The sequence below is a fragment of the Lepidochelys kempii genome, chromosome 7, assembly GCF_965140285.1.
Source record: "Lepidochelys kempii isolate rLepKem1 chromosome 7, rLepKem1.hap1, whole genome shotgun sequence".
NCBI lineage: Eukaryota > Metazoa > Chordata > Testudines > Cheloniidae > Lepidochelys > Lepidochelys kempii.
In genome coordinates, this window is record NC_136386.1 from 124,954,978 (window position 1) to 124,979,721 (window position 24,744).

At 62.5% G+C, this 24,744-nt stretch overlaps 2 protein-coding genes across 2 annotated transcripts in view; one reads left to right on the forward strand and one right to left on the reverse strand.

Moving 5' to 3' along the window:
• Positions 1-4,593: 4,593 nt before the first annotated feature.
• On the forward strand, positions 4,594-23,370 carry GOLGA7B (golgin A7 family member B). Its single transcript, XM_073354647.2, has 5 exons — positions 4,594-4,718; positions 10,572-10,697; positions 16,738-16,890; positions 20,858-20,959; positions 21,264-23,370. Exons 1-5 carry the CDS (start codon positions 4,707-4,709, stop codon positions 21,348-21,350), a joined length of 480 nt encoding a protein of 159 aa, XP_073210748.1. The 5' UTR covers positions 4,594-4,706; the 3' UTR covers positions 21,351-23,370.
• Positions 23,371-23,637: 267 nt separating this feature from the next.
• CRTAC1 (cartilage acidic protein 1) overlaps positions 23,638-24,744 on the reverse strand; it is a 36,047-nt gene continuing 34,940 nt past the window's right edge. Inside the window, exon 15 of the mRNA XM_073354645.1 lies at positions 23,638-24,101. Within this exon, the coding sequence (XP_073210746.1) occupies positions 24,067-24,101 (35 nt within the window). The 3' untranslated portion in view covers positions 23,638-24,066. The remainder of the gene's footprint in view (positions 24,102-24,744) is intronic.

Sequence of the window (24,744 nt, forward strand, 5' to 3'; positions counted from 1 at the left end):
GGTTTCTTCAGGTATGTTGGCAACAAGAAGAAAGCCAAGGAATGTGTGGGCCCCTTACTGAATGAGGGAGGCAACCTAGTGACAGAGGATGTGGAAAAAGCTAATGTACTCAATGCTTTTTTTGCCTCTGTTTTCACTAACAAGGTCAGCTCCCAGACTGCTGCGCTGGGCATCACAAAATGCGGAAGAGATGGCCAGCCCTCTGTGGAGATAGAGGCGGTTAGGGACTATTTAGAAAAGCTGGACGTGCACAAGTCCATGGGGCCGGACGAGTTGCATCCGAGAGTGCTGAAGGAATTGGCGGCTGTGATTGCAGAGCCATTGGCCATTATCTTTGAAAACTCGTGGCGGACCGGGGAAGTCCCGGATGACTGGAAAAAGGCTAATGTAGTGCCAATCTTTAAAAAAGAGAAGAAGGAAGATCCTGGGAACTACAGGCCAGTCAGCCTCACCTCAGTCCCTGGAAAAATCATGGAGCAGGTCCTCAAAGAATCAATCCTGAAGCACTTGCATGAGAGGAAAGTGATCAGGAACAGCCAGCATGGATTCACCAAGGGCCTGACTAATCTAATCGCCTTTTATGATGAGATTACTGGTTCTGTGGATGAAGGGAAAGCAGTGGATGTATTGTTTCTTGACTTTAGCAAAGCTTTTGACACGGTCTCCCACAGTATTCTTGTCAGCAAGTTAAGGAAGGTTGGGCTGGATGAATGCACCATAAGGTGGGTAGAAAGTTGGCTAGATTGTCGGGCTCAACGGGTAGTGATCAATGGCTCCATGTCTAGTTGGCAGCCGGTATCACCTGGAGTGCCCCAAGGGTCGGTCCTGGGGCCGGTTTTGTTCAATATCTTCATAAATGATCTGGAGGATGGTGTGGATTGCACTCTCAGCAAATTTGCGGATGATACTAAACTGGGAGGAGTGGTAGATACGCTGGAGGGGAGGGATAGGATACAGAAGGACCTAGACAAATTGGAGGATTGGGCCAAAAGAAATCTGATGAGGTTCAATAAGGATAAGTGCAGAGTCCTGCACTTAGGACGGAAGAATCCCATGCACCGCTACAGACTAGGGACTAAATGGCTAGGCAGCTGTTCTGCAGAAAAGGACCTAGGGGTGACCGTGGACGAGAAGCTGGATATGAGTCAGCAGTGTGCCCTTGTTGCCAAGAAGGCCAATGGCATTTTGGGATGTATAAGTAGGGGCATAGCGAGCAGATCGAGGGACGTGATCGTTCCCCTCTATTCGACATTGGTGAGGCCTCATCTGGAGTACTGTGTCCAGTTTTGGGCCCCACACTTCAAGAAGGATGTGGATAAATTGGAGAGAGTCCAGCGAAGGGCAACAAAAATGATTAGGGGTCTGGAGCACATGACTTATGAGGAGAGGCTGAGGGAGCTGACAGGTTTCAGAGTAGCAGCCGTGTTAGTCTGTATTCGCAAAAAGAAAAGGAGGACTTGTGGCACCTTAGAGACTAACCAATTTATTTGAGCATAAGCTTTCGTGAGCTACAATGAAGTGAGCTGTAGCTCACGAAAGCTCATGCTCAAATAAATTGGTTAGTCTCTAAGGTGCCACAAGTACTCCTTTTCTTTTTGAGGGAGCTGAGATTGTTTAGCCTGCAGAAGAGAAGAATGAGGGGGGATTTGATCGCTGCTTTCAACTACTTGAAAGGGGGTTCCAAAGAGGATGGCTCTAGACTGTTCTCAATGGTAGCAGATGACAGAACGAGGAGTAATGGTCTCAAGTTGCAGTGGGGGAGGTTTAGATTGGATATTAGGAAAAACTTTTTCACTAAGAGGGTGGTGAAACACTGGAATGCGTTACCTAGGGAGGTGGTAGAATCTCCTTCCTTAGAGGTTTTTAAGGTCAGGCTTGACAAAGCCCTGGCTGGGATGATTTAACTGGGGATTGGTCCTGCTTCGAGCAGGGGGTTGGACTAGATGACCTTCTGGGGTCCCTTCCAACCCTGATATTCTATGATTCTATGAAGGCAGCGATGCGGCACGCCGTTGTGAATGGTGTGAGCACAGCTCCATGGCTGGTGATGGCCCTGGCCGGTGTGGCCGGGAGGAGACATGGTCCAGGCCCTGCCCTGTTTTTGCTCAGCTCTGTGACAGTCCCTGGCACGTGGAGGAGCCTCAGGCCTGCAGCACAGCGAAGACCTTGGGCAGCCGGCAGCTGTGACCCCGCAGTGACCGCCAGGCTGGCAAGCCCATTGTATAAATCACTGGGTGCCGCAGCGAGAGGCCTCCTGCAGACCTGAGCACTGCTGTCGGCTCCCGCGTGTCCGCAGGCCCCAGTGCAGCTCGCAGCCCGCAGGGGACGCTTGTCACTGGCACTAAGCCCCGTTTGTCTGCAACACCAGGGTGAGTTCTGGGGCCAGGCTAGTCAGCGCCCACAGCTGGGGGCAGCTTTGCACTGTTCACCCACTGGGCTGGGCATGTCTCAAACCCTGGGTGCATAATTAGGTGCCTAACGGGGACCCGGCGCCCTTGCAGTGCTGGGCGCGGTTCCTGTGGCAGACCAGGCTGGTAAAGGGCGAGATATGGAGCAGGTGACGCTGACCCAGGGTCCAGGTTCCCTGCCCAGGGGGCCCAGCCGCTGAACAACAGCAGTGCAAGAACCATGAGGAGCTGGTGCCTTCTCTCCCAGGGTCCCTCTGGGGTTGGAGCCAAGGGCAGGGTTCTCCCAGCTCATCCATTCACAGACTGGCGTAGTGCCAGGCCATGAGTCACAGCTATGGGTGCCAGGAGCCTGCTGCAGCCATAGGCACTGGGCTTCCACGGCAGCCGCTGTATCCGCTGGCACCAGGAGCCACAGGTGCCAGGGGTGATGGGCTCTGGTGCCCACGCCAGCATAGCACGTGCTGATGCGCTTTGTCGACGTTAGCGAGACCAGGTGGGTGAGGAATATCGGTTATTGGCCAACCCCTGGTGCTGAGTGAGAGGCTTTCACGCGTACCCAGAGCTCTTCTCCAGGTCTGTGCTGGGCTAGTGAAAGCTGGTACCGCCCTGTCCCCGGGCGATGCTCTGGAACTGCTCCCTGCCAGGCAGGATGCTGGGGGAGCCTCCTCTCTGCGAGCAGCCTGTCCCCAGGGCAAGAAGCTCACACAGCCCACGGCAGGAACACGAGTCCGTGGAGCCCCTTGTGAACACAAGGCCTATTAGCCATTAGTGGTGTGGGAGCCAGCAGGGGGTTGGGTCCTTTACTGGCTGGGCCAAGCCGCACAGGCCAGGCTCCCAGGGCCGCTGGTCAAACAGCAGCGGCTGTAAACAGCTCCCACCCCGAGGCGCCAGGCGAGAGATGCTGTTGCACTGTCATGCCCAGGGGTAACTCCAGGCACCCAGCGCAGACCTGCGAGGCCAGCCCCGGTGCGAGACGTGGGCACCGCACACTGGCCGAAGGACACCACAGCCTGTGGACGGCACCAACCTGAGCTGGGGGCAGGCATGGGGGGGGGGCATGGAGACATGCCAGTGAAGGGGGCCATGCATGTACCTGGAGGGACGGATGGACAGGCAGGCGGGTGCTGCACCTCTGCCATAGTGACCTGGGTACGCAGCAGGCCCCGGCACTGTGGTGGAAGCCCTCACAGATACCAGCTGTGACCAAGTGGGAATTGTTTGTAATATTTGGATGAAGCCTGTGCGTGCCTCAGTTTCCCCAACATGCTGCAGGGCTCCCTAGTGGGTAGAAAGGGGGGTTCTCTGCAGCAGCTCAGAGCCACAGGTGTGACCGGCGCCCGCCCAGCTCTCTGGCCCTTCGGTCCCACAGGTGGAGCGTCTGAGAAGACAATGGCAATCCAGTGGCTAGGACTTTGCTCCCGAGCCCCGAGTCCCGACCCCAGCACCCGCCAGCCAGGCCATGCGGGGACCTTGTGCCGGGGCCTGAGCTGAGGCCGGCCGGGAGGGGCTTTGCACCACCATTTCCCAGCCAGGCCCTGCAAGCCAGGACCCCGGGGCCAGGGCGGGGGGCAGGCAGAGCGCGAGGTGGTTATTCCCCCTCCCCAAGGTGGGTCTGTGCCCTTGGGGGGGGCAATGCCCGGGCACCCCACGCTCATGCAGCCACTGGGCTCTGCCCCCGCTCCCAGCTGCCCTAGGGCAGCGCCCAGGAGGGGCCTCCCCGGGGTGCAGGGGCCCTGCCAGGCCGGGGCTCCCCGCCCCGCTGCTCCGACCCGCCGAGCCCCCCCGCGCCAGCGGTTCACGAGGCGGACCGGGCGCCAGCTGGCGGGGGGGGGGGAGCTGCGCTCGGTCCGCCTCGTGCACCGCTGGCGCGGGGGGGCCCGGGAGTCCTGCGCTCGGCGCCGGGATCCACCCCCCTTGAGACCCCCCCCAGCGCCGGGCTCCGCCCCCCCGGGCTCCCCCCAGCGCCGGGATCCGCCCCCCCTGGCCCCCCCCAGAGCCGGGCTCGCCCCAGCGCCGGGATCCGCCCCCCCGGGCCCCCCCCAGAGCCGGGCTCCCCCCCAGCGCCGGGATCCGCCCCCCCGGGCCCCCCCCAGCGCCGGGATCCGCCCCCCCGGGCCTCCCCCAGAGCCGGGCTCCCCCCAGCGCCGGGATCCGCTCCCCCCCGCCCCCCGCCCCTGTTCCCAGCATCCGGGCCGCGCCGCGCAGGCTCAGCCCCGGTTCTGCGCCTCGCTCCGGGCTCCGGGCGCCGAGAAGCGGCTTCAGCACCAGGGACAGAGCCCGCCGGGCCCGCGCCACGCCATGGCCAGCGAGGTGAGCGGGGGGCGCAGCCTGGGGGGCGGGGAGCGGGGGGCGCAGGCCGGGCGGGGAGCGGGGAGCGGGGGGCGCAGCCTGGGGAGCGGGGGGCGCAGGCCGGGCGGGGGGCGCAGGCCGGGCGGGGAGCGGGGGGCGCAGCCTGGGGGGCGGGGAGCGGGGGGCGCAGGCCGGGCGGGGAGCGGGGAGCGGGGGGCGCAGCCTGGGGAGCGGGGGGCGCAGGCCGGGCGGGGGGCGCAGCCTGGGGGGCGGGGGGCGGGGAGCGGGGGGCGCAGGCCGGGCGGGGAGCGGGGGGCGCAGCCTGGGGGGCGGGGAGCGGGGGGCGCAGGCCGGGCGGGGAGCGGGGAGCGGGGGGCGCAGCCTGGGGGGCGGGGAGCGGGGGGCGCAGGCCGGGCGGGGGGCGGGGGGCGCAGCCTGGGGGGCGGGGAGCGGGGAGCGGGGGGCGCAGGCCGGGCGGGGAGCGGGGGGCGCAGCCTGGGGGGCGGGGAGCGGGGGGCGCAGGCCGGGCGGGGAGCGGGGGGCGCAGGCCGGGCGAGGTCCCCGGGCTCCGGACCGGGGGCGGGGACTGCCGACACGGGACATCCGGCCGGCTTGTCCCTGAGCAAACCTGCATCTTGTCCCAGGGGCTGCCCGGAGCTGGGGGAGGCGTCCCGGGGGCTGCCCGGAGCTGGGGGGGTCCCGGGGGCTGCCCGGAGCTGGGGGGGTCCTGGGGGCTACCCGGAGCTGGGGGAGGCGTCCCAGGGGCTGCCCGGAGCTGGGGGGGTCCTGGGGGCTGCCCGGAGCTGGGGGGGTCCCGGGGGCTGCCCGGAGCTGGTCCTCGTGTGCGTGTGGCAAAGTGCCTGTTTCCTTGCACTCCCACAGCGGAGCCGGCAGCCCATTGCCCAGCCCAGCTGGTGCCTGCCTTCGTGACACCCTGTGACCTGTGCACCATCTGCCCGGCCCAATGGGCTGGAGCCACTTGGGGGCATGAGGGAGATGGGGTCAGCACAGCCCCCCATGGGCTGCTGTCTTTGGCCCCCACTCCCTCCCTTCCCAATTCCAGCTGTTGTCCTGCACCCATCCCTGGGGCGTCCCGGCGCCTTCCACAGAGAATCCACAGCAAGAGCCAAATCCCAGTGGGCTCCCTGCCTCTCTGGGTCACAGCTCAGCTGGGGAGGGGGAGTCAGCTGGGTCTGGTGCGTAGAGGGGGGGACAGTCAGTGGAGGGGATGTGGGGCAGTGTCTGGGCTGGGGGCACGAGGGGCAGTATTGGGGGCAGGGGCAGTATGAGGATAGAGGGGCCTGAGTCAAGGCTGGTGCAGCGGGGGGGGGGGCAGGGGTGAGTGGGGCCTGAGTCAAGGCCGGGGCAGTGGGTGGGGGGGCAGGGGTGAGAGGGGCCTGAGTCAAGGCCGGGGCAGTGGGTGGGGGGGCAGGGGTGAGAGGGGCCTGAGTCAAGGCCAGGGCAGCGGGGTCGGGGGGCAGGGGTGAGAGGGGCCTGAGTCAAGGCTGGGGCAGCGGGGTGGGGGGGCAGGGGTGAGAGGGGCCTGAGTCAAGGCCGGGGCAGCGGGGTGTGGGGGGCAGGGGTGAGAGGGGCCTGAGTCAAGGCCGGGGCAGCAGGGTGGGGGGGCAGGGGTGAGAGGGGCCTGAGTCAAGGCCGGGGCAGCAGGGTGGGGGGGCAGGGGTGAGAGGGGCCTGAGTCAAGGCCGGGGCAGCGGGGTGTGGGGGGCAGGGGTGAGAGGGGCCTGAGTCAAGGCCAGGGCAGCGGGGTGGGGGGGGCAGGGGTGAGAGGGGCCTGAGTCAAGGCTGGGGCAGCGGGGTGGGGGGGCAGGGGTGAGAGGGGCCTGAGTCAAGGCCGGGGCAGCGGGGTGTGGGGGGCAGGGGTGAGAGGGGCCTGAGTCAAGGCCGGGGCAGTGGGTGGGGGGGCAGGGGTGAGAGGGGCCTGAGTCAAGGCCGGGGCAGCAGGGTGGGGGGGCAGGGGTGAGAGGGGCCTGAGTCAAGGCCGGGGCAGCGGGGTGTGGGGGGCAGGGGTGAGAGGGGCCTGAGTCAAGGCCGGGGCAGCGGGGTGGGGGGGCAGGGGTGAGAGGGGCCTGAGTCAAGGCCAGGGCAGCGGGGTGTGGGGGGCAGGGGTGAGAGGGGCCTGAGTCAAGGCCGGGGCAGTGGGTGGGGGGGCAGGGGTGAGAGGGGCCTGAGTCAAGGCCGGGGCAGCGGGGTGGGGGGGCAGGGGTGAGAGGGGCCTGAGTCAAGGCTGGGGCAGCGGGGTGGGGGTGGCAGGGGTGAGAGGGGCATTCTTATGCAGGTGTCACTGCTGGGTGCTATGCCCCAGCTTTGGCCCAGTCTCTGGGAGGAGCCCGTCAGTGGGCCAGACCCTGAGGGGTCTCCCTCTTCCTCCAGGGTCAGCCCTGAGGCTTCACCACCTCCTTTGGCTGGACCTCCGGGGCTCCAGCCCCCCGCTCCCCACTGTGAGCTCTGCCCAGCGAGTCCCACCGAGCCAGGTCCTGGGGGGACACTTGTCCGCTCTACAGGGATTAATGCACCGCACGCAGCATCTGCAGTGAGGCTCGCCCAGCGCTGGCAGAACGGGCGGGTTTATTCGATGCTTGGCCCCAGGGAGCCCAGAGCACGGGGAGCAGCGTCTGGTGCAGCCAGCTCAATCCCCCAGCCAAGCCGTGTGAGCTCCAGTCCCAGGCGCTGTCTCTGCCGGCCTTCGCCAGGCCCAGCAGAGAGCCCCAGCCTCTCCCAGAGCCCCCCATTAGTCCCTGCTGCCCCCCTCCGGGCAGGGCCACGCTGAGGGCACAGGATCCTCACTCCAGGGTCTCTGGGCTCCTGGGTGCTGGCGTTCTGCCCACCGGGGTTTCCAAGGTCCGCTCACATTTTCACTTGTGGGTCGGCCGTGACCAGGCCATTCAGTGACCCGCTGTCTGCTCGCATCAACAGCTGTTGTCTGCCCTGGGAGCAAACGGAGCCCTTTCCCCATGGGGAGCCATGCAAAGCATAGAGGGAAACTGAGGCACGTAGGGATATTAAATATTACAGAAAACTCCCACTTTGTCATAGATGGGCTGTCCTTGCCCCTGGCTTGCAGAGTGAGTGTTTCCCCCTTGCTGGTCCCAGGCCTGGCCATGGAGCGGGGGGTCTCTTCCATGAGAGGGAGCAGCATACAGGCTGAGGCCAGCTCCTTCCCCCAATGCTGACCCTTTAGCCAGGAGATAGGAGCACCTCAAAGACACCCTGCAAGATCCAGCCCCCTCCCCAAGCTGGGGCTAGGGCTGTGTCTGCAAGGGGCAGTAGAGGATGGAGGGGCGCTGGGGGGGGCACCGAGCCCCTGAGTGCTGCTCGCTCCCCGTACAGTGGGGGTGGGAGTCTGGCTGCAGGGGCACCAGCTGGTAGGGAGGAGTGGTCTCTGCTCACTCTGGGCTGGAGGAAAGGCTTGTGCACCAGAAACAGGGGGAAGGAGCCACCCCAGCTAAGTGCTCTGGGAAAGCAAGGAGCCCTTCCCAAGTGCCAAGGCCGGCCTGTGGGCCATGGTGGGGCACAGGGATGGTTTGTTGACACAGAGGACGTGCATTGGTCAAAGAGCCACAGGCCCAGTGCTATAGCCCCAGCTTTGGAAGAGTCTCTGGGAGCCCGTCAGTGGACCAGGCCCCTGGGGGTCCCACTCTTCCTTCCCCCAGGGTGGGCCACAAGGCTTCCCTGTCTCCTTTGGCTGGACGCTGTGCCTTTGGGCCTCCTGCTGCACCCCGTGAGCTCCATGCAGCGAGTTCAGCTGGGACAGACCCTGAGGGACACTCGTCCAGGCTTTGGGAGCCAGGCAGCTCCCTGCGCCAGCGGCTGCAGGGACACATGGGGTTTATTAGTGGCCTGGACACAGCACAGAAAGTCCTTGGTTAGCCCAGAGAAAAGGAAGTGACAGCCTAGTCCATCCTGCTCAGCACAGAGCCCAATCTCCGTCCCTCTGACCTCTCTTTGTCCCAGGTCAGATGTCCTGACTGCTTCCCATAGCCACCACTTAACTCCCACCTCACCCCCAGGCCTTTGTTCCCCAGCTGGGGGATGCGGTGCAGCCCCCCTCGGAGAGGCGGGAAGTCCATGTCTCTGGGGACTTGCTTGCTATGGGTTTGTGTCCAGATGATTGGATTTGCCAGTCTTCTCAAGAGCTCCTGATCTTGGACCTAAGTCCCCAGAGAGCTGGACACCAGCCACACCTGTGTCTCTGAGCCACTGCAGAATGCAAACAACCCTCTCTACCCCGCCGGGTAGCCCTGCAGCATACAGGGAAACTGAGACACACAGAGCCATCAGAAAATGATTACAGAACATTCTCATTTTGTCACCAAGAGGTATGGGGGGGGGGAAATCGGGGTGTGTGTGTGTGTGACAGCACCCATGGATTCACACTCTACACACCAGTGTAGCAATCTTTGTACAAAATGTGCCTTGTGAGGGGTCATTTGAAAACGAATAACTCACTGGTCAGGAACAGCCTGGGGAAAGGCTGCAGCCCCATTCCCTGCCCGGTCAGGACTCCGCCCTGGCTTGGAACATTGCCAGCACACGTGCAAACCTAGGTGTTGGACGCGTCTGTCCTCAGCACAGGCCTGTGGGGTCCCGCCGGCCGCAGTAACCAGGGCCCGCGCGACAGCAGGGGCGGAGACGGCAGGAAACAGAACAAGCTGCATTTGAGCAGACACAAGGGGGGGGAAGGAGCAGGGAGTGGCTGTGTTGCCACCCTCCCCGTTGGGCTAACTGTTGCTCTGAGGGGTAACCGTCAGCAGATGCCGCTTCAAAGGCTCCCTGGCCTATGAAAGTGAGGGGCAGAGAACGCCAAGTTCCCGCCTTCACCAGGAAGACAAAGGCCTGGCACCTTTGGGCCGCAGGGCGCAGTCCTGCCCCAGGAGCGGGTCAGTCCCCACCAAGGGAAGCCAGGGGGACTGGCCTGGCCCTTGCTAGACTAAGTGGTAGCCTTTAGCTGTGAGTTTTCCGCGTCATCGGCTGGTCACCACCTCTCGAGTAGCGTCACTGTTAATCTAACCCCGCAGTGCTGCGTGCGAAGGGCGCTGCTTGGGGACGCCCACTAGTGCACCATGCTGGGGAACAGTGACTCTGTGCGGGCGCAGGGAACTGGCCAGGGGTGGGCTGCGGCGTGTGTGCGGAGGGGGTACGGAGGGTGGGGGATGGGATGGGGTGTGTGCAGAGGGGGTACGGGGGGTGGGCTGCGGTGTGTCTATGGAGGGGGTACAGGGGGTGGGCGATGGGATGGGGTGTGTGCAGAGGGGGTAGGGGGGGTGGGATGGGGTGTGTGCACAGGGGGTACAGGGGGTGGGCGATGGGATGGGGTGTGTGCAGAGGGGGTACGGGGGGTGGGGTGGGGTGTGTGCAGAGGAGGTACAGGGGGTGGGGGATGGGATGGGGTGTGTGCACAGGGGGTATGGGGGGTGGGCTGCGGTGTGTGTGTGGAGGGGGTACAGGGGGTGGGGGATGGGACGGCGTGTGTGCGGAGGGGGTACGGGGGGTGGGATGGGGTGTGTGCAGAGGGGGTACAGGGGGTGGGGGATGGGATGGGGTGTGTGCAGAGGGGGTACAGGGGGTGGGGGATGGGACGGGGTGTGTGCACAGGGGGTACAGGGGGTGGGGGATGGGATGGGGTGTGTGCAGAGGGGGTACAGGGGGTGGGGGATGGGACGGGGTGTGTGCACAGGGGGTACAGGGGGTGGGGGATGGGATGGTGTATGTCACCCAGTCTTTGCCCCCCAGCCCGGGGCTGCAGTCCTGAGCTCTGCTCTGTGTCAGGACCCTCCTTCCCTTCCCCAGAGTCCTGCGGCAGCCCCCTCGCCCCGTCCCTGCCCCTGGGTAACCTGCCGCGCCCCTGTCCCCCCAGGCCCATGACCTGCAGGAGTTGCGGCGAAGCGCCTCGCTGGCCACCAAGGTCTTTGTGCAGCGGGACTACAGCGACGGGACCCTCTGCCAATTCCAGACCAAGTTCCCCCTGGAGCTGGACAGCCGGGTAGGAAGCACGGTGCCCTGCTGCGCTGGCAGGTGATGGGGGCTGGGGGGGCAGAGCAGGGCCTGGTAGAGCCTTGGGGCAAAGGCCCCTGTGACTGGAGTCCCAGGGGGGCCCTGCTGAGATGGCTCCGTTCGGGCAAACTGCACAGGCTGGGGCAGACAATCCCCCAACCTGATGGCTATTCTGCTACTTCGATGCACCAAGCCAGGGACAAAACAGCGGCTGCAACACCTCACTGGCTACCCGGAAGCCAACACACAGCTCCCTTCCAGCGACCCAGCCTTGGGCTCCCACCGCACCCCACACCCAACATCACGAGGGTTCCCGAAAATCTTGTTCATCCTATAAACAGTTCTACCAGTCCCAGAGGAGCAGACACATCACCCACCAGGCTCATGAGCATCTTAGACCCTGCCAAATGCACGCTGGCGGCCACCGCTTATTAACCAGGCGAAAAGGTGTTACAAGAAAAGCGAGGGAGAGTCCTAGTTAAAGGAGCATTAAACATGCAGGCATGAGTCATAGGCCAATCCAGAATGGACCTGGGGCCCCTGACCAAGCTTAGGCAGATCTGAAGATAACAAGACCAGGGCCCAAGAGTTCTCTCTAAAGGTCTCTGGCAGGCTAAGACACCTCCTGGCTCCAGGGCTCCCTTGCGTGAAGAGTAGTAGATCGGAAGCAGAATTACCTGGTTCCTGTGTACACACAGGTAATGAGAAAAGGAGGACTTGTGGCACCTTAGAGACTAACCAATTTATTTGAGCATAAGCTTTCGTGAGCTACAGCTCACTTCATCGGATGCATACTGTGGAAAGTGTAGAAGATCTTTTTATACACACAAAGCATGAAAAAATACCTCCCCCCACCCCACTCTCCTGCTGGTAACAGCTTATCTAAAGTGACCACTCTCCTTACCATGTGTATGATAATCAAGTTGGGCCATTTCCAGCACAAATCCAGGGTTTAACAAGAACGTCTGGGGGGGTGGGGGGTAGGAAAAAACAAGGGGAAATAGGTTGCCTTGCATAATGACTTAGCCACTCCCAGTCTCGATTCAAGCCTAAGTTAATTGTATCCAATTTGCAAATGAATTCCAATTCAACAGTCTCTCGCTGGAGTCTAGATTTGAAGTTTTTTTGTTGTAATATCGCAACTTTCATGTCTGTAATCGCGTGACCAGAGAGATTGAAGTGTTCTCCGACTGGTTTATGAATGTTATAATTCTTGACATCTGATTTGTGTCCATTTATTCTTTTACGTAGAGACTGTCCAGTTTGACCAATGTACATGGCAGAGGGGCATTGCTGGCACATGATGGCATAGATCACATTGGTGGATGTGCAGGTGAACGAGCCTCTGATTGTGTGGCTGATGTTATTAGGCCCTGTGATGGTGTCCCCTGAATAGATATGTGGGCACAGTTGGCAACGGGCTTTGTTGCAAGGATAAGTTCCTGGGTTAGTGGTTCTGTTGTGTGGTATGTGGTTGTTGGTGAGTATTTGCTTCAGGTTGGGGGGCTGTCTGTAGGCAAGGACTGGCCTGTCTCCCAAGATTTGTGAGAGTGTTGGGTCATCCTTCAGGATAGGTTGTAGATCCTTGATGATGCGTTGGAGGGGTTTTAGTTGAGGGCTGAAGGTGACGGCTAGTGGCGTTCTGTTATTTTCTTTGTTAGGCCTGTCCTGTAGTAGGTAACTTCTGGGAACTCTTCTGGCTCTGTCAATCTGTTTCTTCACTTCCGCAGGTGGGTATTGTAGTTGTAAGAATGCTTGATAGAGATCTTGAAGGAGTTTGTCTCTGTCTGAGGGGTTGGAGCAAATGCGGTTGTATCGCAGAGCTTGGCTGTAGACGATGGATCGTGTGGTGTGGTCAGGGTGAAAGCTGGAGGCATGTAGATAGGAATAGCGGTCAGTAGGTTTCCGGTATAGGGTGGTTATGTGACCATCGTTTATTAGCACTGTAGTGTCCAGGAAGTGGATCTCTTGTGTGGACTGGACCAGGCTGAGGTTGATGGTGGGATGGAAATTGTTGAAATCATGGTGGAATTCCTCAAGGGTTTCTTTTCCATGGGTCCAGATGATGAAGATGTCATCAATATAGCGCAAGTAGAGTAGGGGCTTTAGGGGACGAGAGCTGAGGAAACGTTGTTCTAAGTCAGCCATAAAAATGTTGGCATACTGTGGGGCCATGCGGTGCCGCTGATCTGAAGGTATACATTGTCCCCAAATGTGAAATAGTTATGGGTAAGGACAAAGTCACAAAGTTCAGTCACCAGGTTAGCCGTGACATTATCGGGGATAGTGTTCTTGACGGCTTGTAGTCCATCTTTGTGTAGAATGTTGGTGAAGAGGGCTTCTACATCCATAGTGGCCAGGATGGTGTTATCAGGAAGATCACCGATGGATTGTAGTTTCCTCAGGAAGTCAGTGGTGTCTCGAAGGTAGCTGGGAGTGCTGGTAGCGTAGGGCCTGAGGAGGGAGTCTACATAGCCAGACAATCCTGCTGTCAGGGTGCCAATGCCTGAGATGATGGGGCGCCCAGGATTTCCAGGTTTATGGATCTTGGGTAGTAGATAGAATATCCCAGGTCGGGGTTCCAGGGGTGTGTCTGTGCGGATTTGATCTTGTGCTTTTTCAGGGAGTTTCTTGAGCAAATGCTGTAGTTTCTTTTGGTAACTCTCAGTGGGATCAGAGGGTAATGGCTTGTAGAAAGTGGTGTTGGAGAGCTGCCGAGCAGCCTCTTGTTCATATTCCGACCTATTCATGATGACAACAGCACCTCCTTTGTCAGCCTTTTTGTTTATGATGTCAGAGTTGTTTCTGAGGCAGCCTACAGACAGCCCCCCAACCTGAAGCAAATACTCACCAGCAACCACACACCACACAACAGAACCACTAACCCAGGAACCTATCCTTGCAACAAAGCCCATTGCCAGCTGTGCCCACATATCTATTCAGGGGACACCATCACAGGGTCTAATAACCACACTATCAGAGGCTCGTTCACCTGCACATCCACCAATGTGATCTATGCCATGTGCCAGCAATGCCCCTCTGCCATGTACATTGGTCAAACTGGACAGTCTCTACGTAAAAGAATAAATGGACATAAATCAGATGTCAAGAATTATAACATTCATAAACCAGTCGGAGAACACTTCAATCTCTCTGGTCACGCGATTACAGACATGAAAGTTGCGATATTACAACAAAAAAACTTCAAATCCAGACTCCAGCGAGAGACTGCTGAATTGGAATTCATTTGCAAATTGGATACAATTAACTTAGGCTTGAATAGAGACTGGGAGTGGCTAAGTTATTATGCAAGGTAACCTATTTTCCCTTGTTTTTTCCTACCCCCGCCCCAGACATTCTTGTTAAACCCTGGATTTGTGCTGGAAATGGCCCACCTTGATTATCATACACATTGTAAGGAGAGTGGTCACTTTAGATAAGCTATTACCAGCCCAAGAATGGGTTTGTTTGTGTGTGTGGGGGGGGGGAGTGAGAAAACCTGGATTTGTGCTGGAAATGGTCCACCTTCATTATCATACACATTAGATAAGCTGTTACCAGCAGGAGAGTGGGGTGGGGGGAGGTATTTTTTCATGCTTTGTGTGTATAAAAAGATCTTCTACACTTTCCACAGTATGCATCCGATGAAGTGAGCTGTAGCTCACGAAAGCTTATGCTCAAATAAATTGGTTAGTCTCTAAGGTGCCACAAGTACTCCTTTTCTTTTTGCGAATACAGACTAACACGGCTGTTACTCTGACACAGGTAATGAGTTGCATTGCTTAGCAGAAGGCGAGTGACCATTCCAGCGGTTCAGAGACCGTTGACTACAAACTTCCAAGCGAAATACAGCCAGTGACATTATTCCATTCAGGGTTGATCTAAATGTTACTATCCCTGTTTGACGTCTGACTCAATAGCTCAGTGACCGACAGGAGCCCCCCGTTTACATGGCTGACATCTAGCAAGGCATAAGGAAACACCCCCATAGCACCCACCCCCGATCCTGCAACAATGCAGGCTGCATTTCACAGCTCCAGTCTGCGTCCCAGGCTTTGTTAGTTGTTATCCGGAATGGCCCCTTTCACCACGGACATACTTCTCTGAGAGGCCTTTAAAGATTGGATTTGAGTCATTTAGCCTGCTTGCTGCTTCACCCTTTCTGGCCCTGCGTCACAGCCTATGACGAAGTGAGACTGTTCTTAAAGTTTCCTCTCGCGGGCTGGGCCTGGGGTCACAGCCCCGCTGAGCCCTGGCCCTGGTCGCTCCCTCCCTGCCATGGACTCACTTCCCAGCAGCGCCTCCGGACCAGGCAAACCTGGTTGGCAGCCGACCTGCCCTGCCTGTGTGTCCCCCGCCCCCAGCTGGGGTCTCAGCACCCCCCGTGCTCAGCGCTGCCCTTGCTGTCCCAGTGGGGGTAGGCAGCCAGCTACCTGCTTTCCTCACTGCATCAGAGCCAGCGTGAGCCCCAATCCGGTGGGCAAGGGGGCAGGGAGCATCTCTCTGTCCCACCCAGCCCCAGGGGACTGGTTACAGGCAGGCAGGTAGCCTGAGCCTAGCCGCTCCTCCCCCTGCCAGCCAGGTCATCTGCATTGTCCAGAGGCGCTGCTGGGAAGTGAGTCCAGGGCAGGGAGGGAGCGACCAGGGCCAGGGCTCAGTGGGGCTGTGACCCCAGGCCCAGCCAGCGAGAGGAAACATTAAGAACAGCCCCACTTCGTCACACAGCCCCGCCCCCCGCTCCAGTTATTCCTGGTGTGGGCCTGGGGCCCGGAGGCTGTGTGGACTTGCGATCCCTGGGCAGGGCCGGCCAGTGGCTCTCTGGGAAGGGTCTCCCCGCAGCGAGCACAGATGCCAGTGTAGCCCTCAGATGGTGCCCATCATGAACCCCCAGGGTTGGTGCTCAGGAACAGCCCACAAAGGCCCCCTTCAGGGAGCCAGATCCTCCCAGGGGCTCGCTCTGTCACTAGGGGAAGCCCCTCGGCTTCACTGCCCTCTTGGACTGAGCCTTCAGCACCCCTGGGTCATGCTATGAGCTCCCTCCAACGCGGCCTCCTGAGAGAGACTTGGACCCCCAAGGGGCGCAATGCCCCCCACCTCCAGCCCCTGCAGGGCCGCAGCCGGCACGGTTACAGCAGGAGGGTTATGAGGGGCGTGGAACAGAGCTAGGCAGGCCTTGGGTAGCACCGAGAGCAGGAAGTTACAGCCTGGCCCGTTCGGGTTCCCCAGAGCCCCAGCCAAGCAGTGTCCGCCCTCGGCTCCCGCTCTGTGTTCAGATTCCTGGCCAGCCCCAGTTGTACTCTTCTCAGCCCTTTGTCCAGCTGGTCACACCCGGCTGGCTTCCTGGTTAGTGGGGGCTCCAGGGTCGTTAGCAGCCAGCACGTAGCAAATGTCCCAGGGGTTGGGTTGGCCATTGTCTTCATGGGCCCCCTAGTGACCTGGCCCCCAAACCTGAGCCAGCCAGGAGCCATCCCCACCTTTGTAGTAACCGCCTTTCCCCACCACCTAGCTATCCATGCAGCACATAGGGGAAACTGAGGCACACACCGCATTCATACAAAATAATACAGAAAATTCCCACTTTGGCACATCCCCCGACAAGAGCTGCACCCACAGCCATGGGGTCTGGGCTGGTGGCAGCTGCCCAGGCTCATGCTGGGCCAGGTCCTGGATGTGCCCAAATGTCTGTGTGCATATGCCCTGGATCTGTGTGTGTGCAAACTCATGGGGGTGGGGAGGTACCCGCCCAGGTGTCTGTGTGCATGTGTATGGGGGGCTTCGTTCTCCTGAGGGGCTCCCTATGGGGCACCGTGCTGGCTGTTCCCTGGGTCCCTGCAGAGTGCCTACTAGCTGAGCTGGTCTGTCTGTGGTCGGGGGGACAGGTGGGGTCCTTCAGGGTCAGCTCACTGGGATGCTCACGATGCCCCAGCCGCTGCTGCAGGGCATGGGCTGAGTGTGGGCAGGGGCTCCCAGTGCCGGCTGGCGGAGCCCCGTGTGACCCCCAACGCCCTCACCCGGGTTTCTCTCCCCAGCTCGAGCGGCAGCTCTTTGAGGAGACAGTGAAGACCCTCAATGGCTTCTACGCCGAGGCTGAGAAGATCGGGGGCAGCTCCTACCTGGAGGGGTGCCTGGCCTGTGCCACGGCCTACTTCATCTTCCTCTGCATGGAGACCCACTACGAGAAGGTACGGCCGGCACCTGGGGCCCCCATCTGCCACTGGGTCAGCCCGGCGAAATGCAGGGACAATTGCAGGCCCCAGCAGTGCCCTCCCCCCACCCCCCAGGCCTGGGCTCCCCTGGGTCCCGTTCCACAGGGGGCAATGGCCTTATTCTCTGTGGTGACCCCCTCGCTCCTCCCTGGCAGGGTCCCCAGGCGGCTCGGAAGGGAAATTCTCCCCGGGTACCCTGCCGTGCCAGCCAGCCGGAGCCTCCCCAGGCATTAACCCCCGAGGGAGAGTGGACCCCTGAGAGGGGCTGTCGCACTGAAGGGGGCTCCCCCCACGGGGCCAAGAGTGGGCACGGCCTGTGAGTCTGTACACGTGGGAACACTTTTAATGGTGGTGCTGAAAGGCAGCCCCCTTACCCCTGTCCGTGCCCCCGTCAGAGCTGGGGCCAGGAGCAGGGCTGTGTCTCTGCGTGGGGGACCCAGACAGGAGTGAGGGGGCTGGGGCTGGGCGCAGGACCAGTAGTGGAGCCGCTTGCGCGGGGCTGGGAGCCAGCACCCCGGGTGCCGGGTGTCCCGGAGTCCCTGGGCGATGCTCTGGAAGGGCTCCCTACGAAGCCAGGCAGGACTCTGGGGAAGTCTCCTCTCTGGGAGCAGCCTGTCTGCAGGGCACACAGCTCACCCGGCTTCCACCTTCCTGGGTCTGACCTCGGAGCATTCAGCATCCTCTGCCCCTCCGTGCGCTTCCCACAGCGAGTCCGCTCAGGCGGGGTCCTGGGGAAGCCAGAGGGTCCTGCCCCCCAACTCCGCAGTCAGATGGGACTCTCAGCCAGCCAGTAAAACAGAAGGTTTATTAGACGGCAGGAACATGGTCTAACACAGAGCTTGTAGGTGCAGAGAACGGGACCCCTCAGCTGGGTCCATTCTGGGGGGCAGGGAGCCAGACAACCCCGTCTGCCCTTCACTCCATGTCCCAGCCAGCCCCAAACTGAAAATCCCTCCAGCCCCTCCTCCTCTGGGCTTTGTCCCTTTCCTGGGCCAGGAGGTCACCGTATTCCTTTGTTCTCCAACCCTTTAGCTCTCGCCTTGCAGGGGGGAAGGGCCCAGGCCATCAGTGGCCAGGAAACAGGGTGTTGGCCATTGTCTGTGTCCAGACCCCTGCACACACCTGCCCTCTAGGGCTCTGCAATGATCATACACCCTTACCCCACCCCCTAGATACTTAAGAACTGCCTAGAGGAAACTGAGGCACCCCCACACTATTCAGAGGAAACATTAAGAACAGTCCCTTTTGATCACACGGGGCTGGGAGCCCGCATGCAGGGCCAGGAGCAGAGCCGCGTGTAAAACCTGGGGGTGCCGCACTATGTTCCCTCTCATTTTTCCATCCACATGCAAATGAATTTTGTTACGTGCAGCACCAATAAGGAGGTGATGCCGAGGTCTGGGGGCCATTGTGACTTCCTCGGACTGTGTGGGAAAGTCGGGGGAAAGCTGCCCTATGGGCAGAGATTAGTAGTCGTTAGTAGCAAGTGCCACGGTAAGAAAGGCTCTCCTAGAGTTGCATAAAATAATGAATGGGACGGAGAAGGTGAACTGGGAGCTCCTCTTCACCCTCTCGACACGGACCAAGGTGGCATTCAATCACAGTGAAAAGCAACACGTCCAAAACGGCGAGAGAGACATTTTTTAACATCATGAATCACTGGCGTGTGGAACTCACTGCCAGCCATGCCACCTGTACACCAGCCTTTCTAAGCGTTCACAACAGGAGGACGTGTTCATCAGAATAATACCCCATCAGCAAGGCTCCACAGAGAGACCCTGCGGCTACCTGCCGCAGGTGGGAGACGAATAGTACCAATTACTTTCCTTTCTGCAGCTCCCGCCCCTTTGCCCCCATCTCCGGCCCAGCAGCTCACTGGGTCGGAGACTACACTAAGCACAGGAAACAGTGCAGGCCGGTGCCCTGAGCCGAATGCTCGAGCGTCTCCGCTCAAGATGAAAAGGAATGGACCTTTCTCCAGCAGCCCCGTCTCCCATAGAGACAAGAAATACTCTCCTCCCCCAGCCTCAGAAAGACAGCCCCAAGAGTGTGAGTAGGCCTGAGGGACAGTGTGTGTGAACAGAAGTGCGGGGAAGTGAGTGTGAGCGGATCTGGGGGTGTGCAGGGAAGTGAGTGTGAGCGGATCTGGGGGTGTGCGGGGAAGTGAGTGTGAGCGGATCTGGGGGTGTGCGGGGAAGTGAGTGTGAGCGGATCTGGGGGGTGTGCGGGGAAGTGAGTGTGATGTCACCAGCCCCTTTGCACAGACGGAGGGCTTGCACTAACACTATTAGTCTCGAACAGAGGCTTTATGACCAAGGAGTCTGGTCCCCAAGTGCAGCGCACAGAGGTCTGGCAATTTTTCTCAGGGAAAGAAACAAGGTATTTCTTGCAATGTGCTGGTGAGTTTTACAGATAGTGTTGGTTTCTAGGGTCCGGCTGCGGGAGCAGCAGGAAGTTTCCAGGCTGGTAACTAACGTCAGCTCCAAGAGCCAGTCGGATGTTAACGTAAATGGCAATGGTTAATACGCTGTGCATAGTGCTGCTGAGGGAGACCTCTCTCCCCCCGTAGAGCTGCACGCCCCAAGCTCCCCCAAGCCCCATCACAGCCCACCTCACCCCACCGCCCCCACCCACCCTACACATCCGCCTGGAGCACAGCCCTTGATGGCCTCCGGGGCAGCCACGCCCTTAGCGGGACCCGGGTGCTGCGGCAGCCCTGCACCTTTGGCGCCCCGCCGGCATCCCCAGGAATCACACGAACACCCAGTGCAGTCACGGCGTACTGACCGCACCCTGCCAGGGAGAACACCCCTGCCAGGGCCATGAGCCCACGCCGCCCCAGCCACCAGTGACATGCGGTGGCCCTTGGGCCGCGTGCTCCTGGGGCCCGGGCCTGTGACCGCCCTGCCCCATGCAGCAGAGCAGCCTGGCTGCATGAGACTTGCGGGGGACGAGGCAGCCGGTGACACAGTCCCCCAACCCTTACCCCGCCCTGAAGGCACAGAGCAGGGAGCTGGGGTCTCCCAAGGGTGGTTACTCAGCGAGGGCCGCTCGGGCTCTGAGAGGGGGCTGGGGGCTGCAGACGGCTCCCTCATCACACAGGCATCAGGTTGGTGCTGGGCCCGGCTTGCCCTCCCCACAAGGGGCGCAGATTGCAACAGCCCCTGCCCCCAAGCTCGGCCCTGCGCCCCCAGGCGGCAGCCCTGCGAGCCCCAGAGCAGCGGGACTCGGGGTGACTGGTCTGGGCAGGTGCCGGGGAGGGGGAACTCAGCCCAGCAAAGCTCTGCACTGGGGATCCCCTTGGGCAGGGAAAGGCCCAGCTCAGGGGTGTTGCTGCCAAGCACCCCAGCTCTCAGGCCCGTGTGCGCCCTGGGACTCACCGGCTGCCTGGCCCTGGCTCCAGAACCCCAGACTGGCTTCTCCCGGTCCCAGCACTCTAAGAAGCCAGCTCTTATTCCTGGGCCGTCACCAGCCAATGGTTTGACTCTGCCCCCGCCTTCCCCTCAGACATTGCCCCTCCTCTGAGCAGGCGGCTGGGAGCCAGGACTCCTGGGTTCTAGCCCAGCTCTGGGAGGGGGGTGGGTTCTAGTGGTTAGAGTGGGGCGGGGCTGGGAGCCAGGACGCCTGGGTTCTAGCCCAGCTCTGCCCCTGACTGTGACCGTGGGCCTGTGCTCCCCGCTCCCTGTTCCCCAGGATCTCCTCCTTTCCCAAAGGGGCAGTGACCCGCCCCCAGAGGCTGTTGCTGTGGGGCAGGCGCAGTGGGGCGGGCGTGCTGGTTAGCATCAGTGAGAGCCAGCACAGCCAAAGGGCCCGATCCCCTGCCAGGGAGGGCCGCAGGCTGGTGCCCCGGGCCAGGGAGTCACTGGGTGCACCCGGGCCTGCGGGTGCTGACTGGGTGCCCGGGGCGGTGGGCCCTGACGGGCTGTCCCCTTTGCCCTCGCAGGTGCTGAAGAAGATCGCCAAGTACATCCAGGAGCAGAACGAGCAGGTCTACGCGCCACGGGGCCTGCTGCTCACCGACCCCGTGGAGCGGGGCATGCGGGTCGTATCCTCCTGGGCTGGCTGGGCGGGTGGGCATGGGGCAGGGAAGAGGGGCATGGCTGAGCCTGGCGGGACGGGCGTGGGCACAGCGTGATGCTCTTACAGTGGTGTGTACGGCTGCCGCAGACAGGCCCCTCTCTGCAACGCCAGCCCTGCCCCGAGCCCCCGACCAGGCCCCAGTCGGGGTGGCGAGGGGCTGGAGGGCCCTGGCTGACCTCAGAAGTGGGAGCAGAGACGGGCACCGCCCTGCCTGCCCTCCCCCTGCCCAGCAGCCCTTGCCCGGCTGTCGGTCCTTAGCCGGGGCCCAGATCGAGATCTCCATCTACGAGGACAGATGCAGCAGCCGCAGCACCAGCAGCCGCAGCAGCAGCAGCGGGGGCGGAGGGGGGCGGTGACTGGCAGCGAGCCCCTGCGGGGACCTACACTGCCGGGACCAAGGCCTCGCCGAGCTGGGCCGGCTGCGGTACCAGAGCACCCGGTTCTGAGCAGGGCGGGGCGGGCGGCCGCTGGGGGGACCCCCGCGGAGACCTGCTGCCGGAACGGGGCGAGGGCGCCTCGGGCGAGCCCCCTGGGGCCCCTCGGCCACTGGCCCAGCCCAGAGCCAATGGCCCTGTGCCAGGACTTGCCCCCGCCCATGCCCTGGGCAGTGCCGCCTGGGGCCTCCCCCTCCCATGAAGCCAGGAGCTGAGGGAGCTGCAGAGGGGCAGCGGGGTGAGCGTGATCGGGGGTCTCCAGCTCGCGCGGAGCAGCCTCCCACCGGCCACTGCTCCTGCTGCCGTGAGCGTAGCCCCGGCACGTGGCACATGCACGGCCCTGCTGTGGCTGGCAAAGCCCTAGGCACCAGCTTCCTCTCCAGGTTGGGCCCTGTATCGCCCTGACCCACCAGCGAGCCTGGTTCCCTGGCCATGTCCTTCCCCTGTCCCCCCGATCCCCTCCCAGCTCGCAACTCCCACGCCCCATGCCCAGCTGTTCGGGCCAGAGACCGGGCTTGCTGGGGACCATCCGCCACGGCTGGGTCACCGTCCCCTCCCCTGCGTGAATGAGCCCATGTGGGACACTGGTGGACATGCGGGGGAGAGGGAAGGGCTGGGGGGTGACGGCACATCCCAGGGGGTCACCAACTCTCACCAAACTCCTCCTCAGCCGAAGGGATTGAAGCCTGTGAGCCCGGGGGTGTGGCCAGCCCCACGCCTGCTGCAGCCCCTATGTCCCAGCCCCGCCTCTCTGCCTGCTCCCCTCTGCAGGAGGGGTGTTTGCACCCTGGGAGTTGCCTGGCCCGGCCCCGTCCTGCCTGCCCCCCATGTCCCTTCCCTGCGCATCTCCTGCATGAGCCTGTCGCTTCTCCGCGGCATGAACCGCCCCAGCCCAGGGCTCGTGTGGAGTGCATGGCCCCAGCACTGGGGCCGTGTCCTGGGGGCTTTGTGCCCCCATCAAAGGTCAAAGTGTTGACCCTACCGACGGGGGAGGAGTGACCCATCAGCCCCATCGGGGCGTCCCCCAAGGCAGCTTTCCTGGAAGGTGCCCCCCGCGTCCTGGGCCATGCGAGCTAGGTGCACACCCAGTGGCCTGCAGGGGGTGAGCTGAACTAGGCCAGTAGCCAGCCCGCCTCACCGGGCCAGCTCTGGTGGGGGCAGGGAGGGGGCTACAGAGGAGAGGCCCGGCCCTATGGGGCAGGGGCAGGGGCGCTGCAGGGAATGGGGCCACGGGTGAGAGGCGAGGTTCCCTGGCCGGGATGTTACCAGAGGCCAAAGTGAAGGGCCCATGGATCTGGCGATACGAGTCGGCCCTACACAGCAGGGGGCGCTGCAGGGCCTGGGGCAGACGGGGGCTGGGGCCTGGGGCAGGTCTGAGCAGATGTCGCTCTCAGAGGGCTCTGGGAGAGCAGGCTGGGGGCACAGAGCACCGGGAACGGCCCCTGCCCCCCATTGACACACAATAAAGGGGGCAGGGGCCGTGTCGAGGGGGCATGGGAAGCTGGCAGCTGGGGGCCCTGCTGGCTGGGACTGGGGGTGGCAGCCGGCCGGGTCTGGACCGACACCACAATCGCAGGGCTGGGGAGCCCGCCTCTCCTGGCCTGGCACCCTGGGGGCAAAGCTGGGGGTGCCATGTGGCTGGCACATGGGCTGGCCCAGAGCAGGCTACAGGGAAACCAGCCCCCTCCCCTGGCTGACGTAACCCTCCCTGCCTGGGGCCCCGCTCCATCCTGTTCCTCCCTAGAGCTAGCTCCCCTGGCTGCGGGGCCTGGCCCCACCTGGTGTAAAAGGCAGCACTGCAGCTGGCAGTCCGTGCAGGGCGCTGTACAGCCCCCCCACTACTGGATCCAGTGGCCTGCACCCCCAGCACACACTGTGCCACCTGGGGACGGGGTGCTCAGGAACACAAATCCAGCAGGCGGTGACAGAAGAGACGGGGGGCGTGGGGAAGGGGGGGCATATTCAGGAGAAGGGGAAAGGGGCCGAGAGGGGGTGTGACAGCGGGGGCCAGGGCATGGCTGAGCGGGCAGTTCACAGAGTGACAAAGAACAAGGGGGCAGGAAATCACAATGGAAAATCAGTGTGGAGGAGAGGGGGCTTCACCCTGGTGGGGGGCAGGGAGCGACCCTCTGCGGGCAGGATGTTCGGCCCAGGCCTGGGGTTGGTGTGACGAGCCAGGCTGGGGGCTGCAGAGACGGGCCGAGGACTGTTTTAGCTGGGAAACGCTTTATTCATGCAGCGCCAGGCGTGAGTAGCCCAGGCTGGGCCAGAGCCCGGCGGGTGGCTGGAGGGGAGGCCAGGCCCGAGGGGGAAGGAGCCAGGGTTGCATGGCCCCTGCAGCTGGGAACTTGTTCCCTCCCGCGGCTGCAGTGGGCTGGGGGCTGCCATGGGCTGGGGGCTTCCATGGGCTGGGGGTTGCAGTGGGCCGGGGGTTGCAGTGGGCCGGGGGCAGCCTGGGGGCTGCAGGGGGTGGCCGTGGGCCTGGGGGCTGCAGGGGCTGGGGGTGGCCCTGGGCTAGGGCTTGCCCTGGGTGTGGGGCAGCCCTGGGCTAGAGGGGCAGGCAGCGGTGCTGGTCGGGGCCCAGGGAGACGCCACGGCGGCAGTGGCAGGAGCCCTGCTCGTTGTGGCAGACGTGGTCTCACAGGCCCGGCTGCTCCCGGCACTCGTCCACGTCTGAAAGGGAAGGGGAGGGCGTCACCCACTGAGCCCAGCGGGGCCACGGGCACCGGGCTCCCTTGCCTGCGGGCCAGGCCCGGGGGCTGCTGGGCGGGATCAGGGAGGCGGTGCCAAGCTCTGTGTGACGCCCGGGCAGGGGGGTGGGCAGGGACAGCTGCTCCGGGGGGGGCCCCAGATGCCCTGCCTGTGCCAGTCCCGGCCACGCACGGGCTCCCTGGGCACCTTGTCCGAATTAACCCCTGCGCTGCCGCAGCCTCCAGGCCGCTCTGCCCTCCAGCCTGGGACAATGGGGGGGCAGCCCCTTCCCCGGGCCCAGCTACCTGCTGCTATCCCGCTCCTGGCCCAGCCCCACCTGCCCCCCTGCTCCAGCCGACCCTGCAGCCAGCTACTCGCCCCGGCACTGGCTGGCGGCGCGGGCGTCAGGCCGGAAGCCCGGGTGGCAGCGGCAGGCGAAGGCCCCCCAGGTGTTGGTGCAGAGCTGGCTGCAGTCATGCAGCCCCCGGGCACATTCGTCAGCCTCTGGGGGAGCACAGGGAGAGAGCGGGGGTCACTGGGCGAAGCTCCAGCAAGCCCCGCCCCCTGAGCCTCACGCTTGGCACCCCGGGGACCCGCAGGCTGCCGAACTGTGCCCCTTCCAACC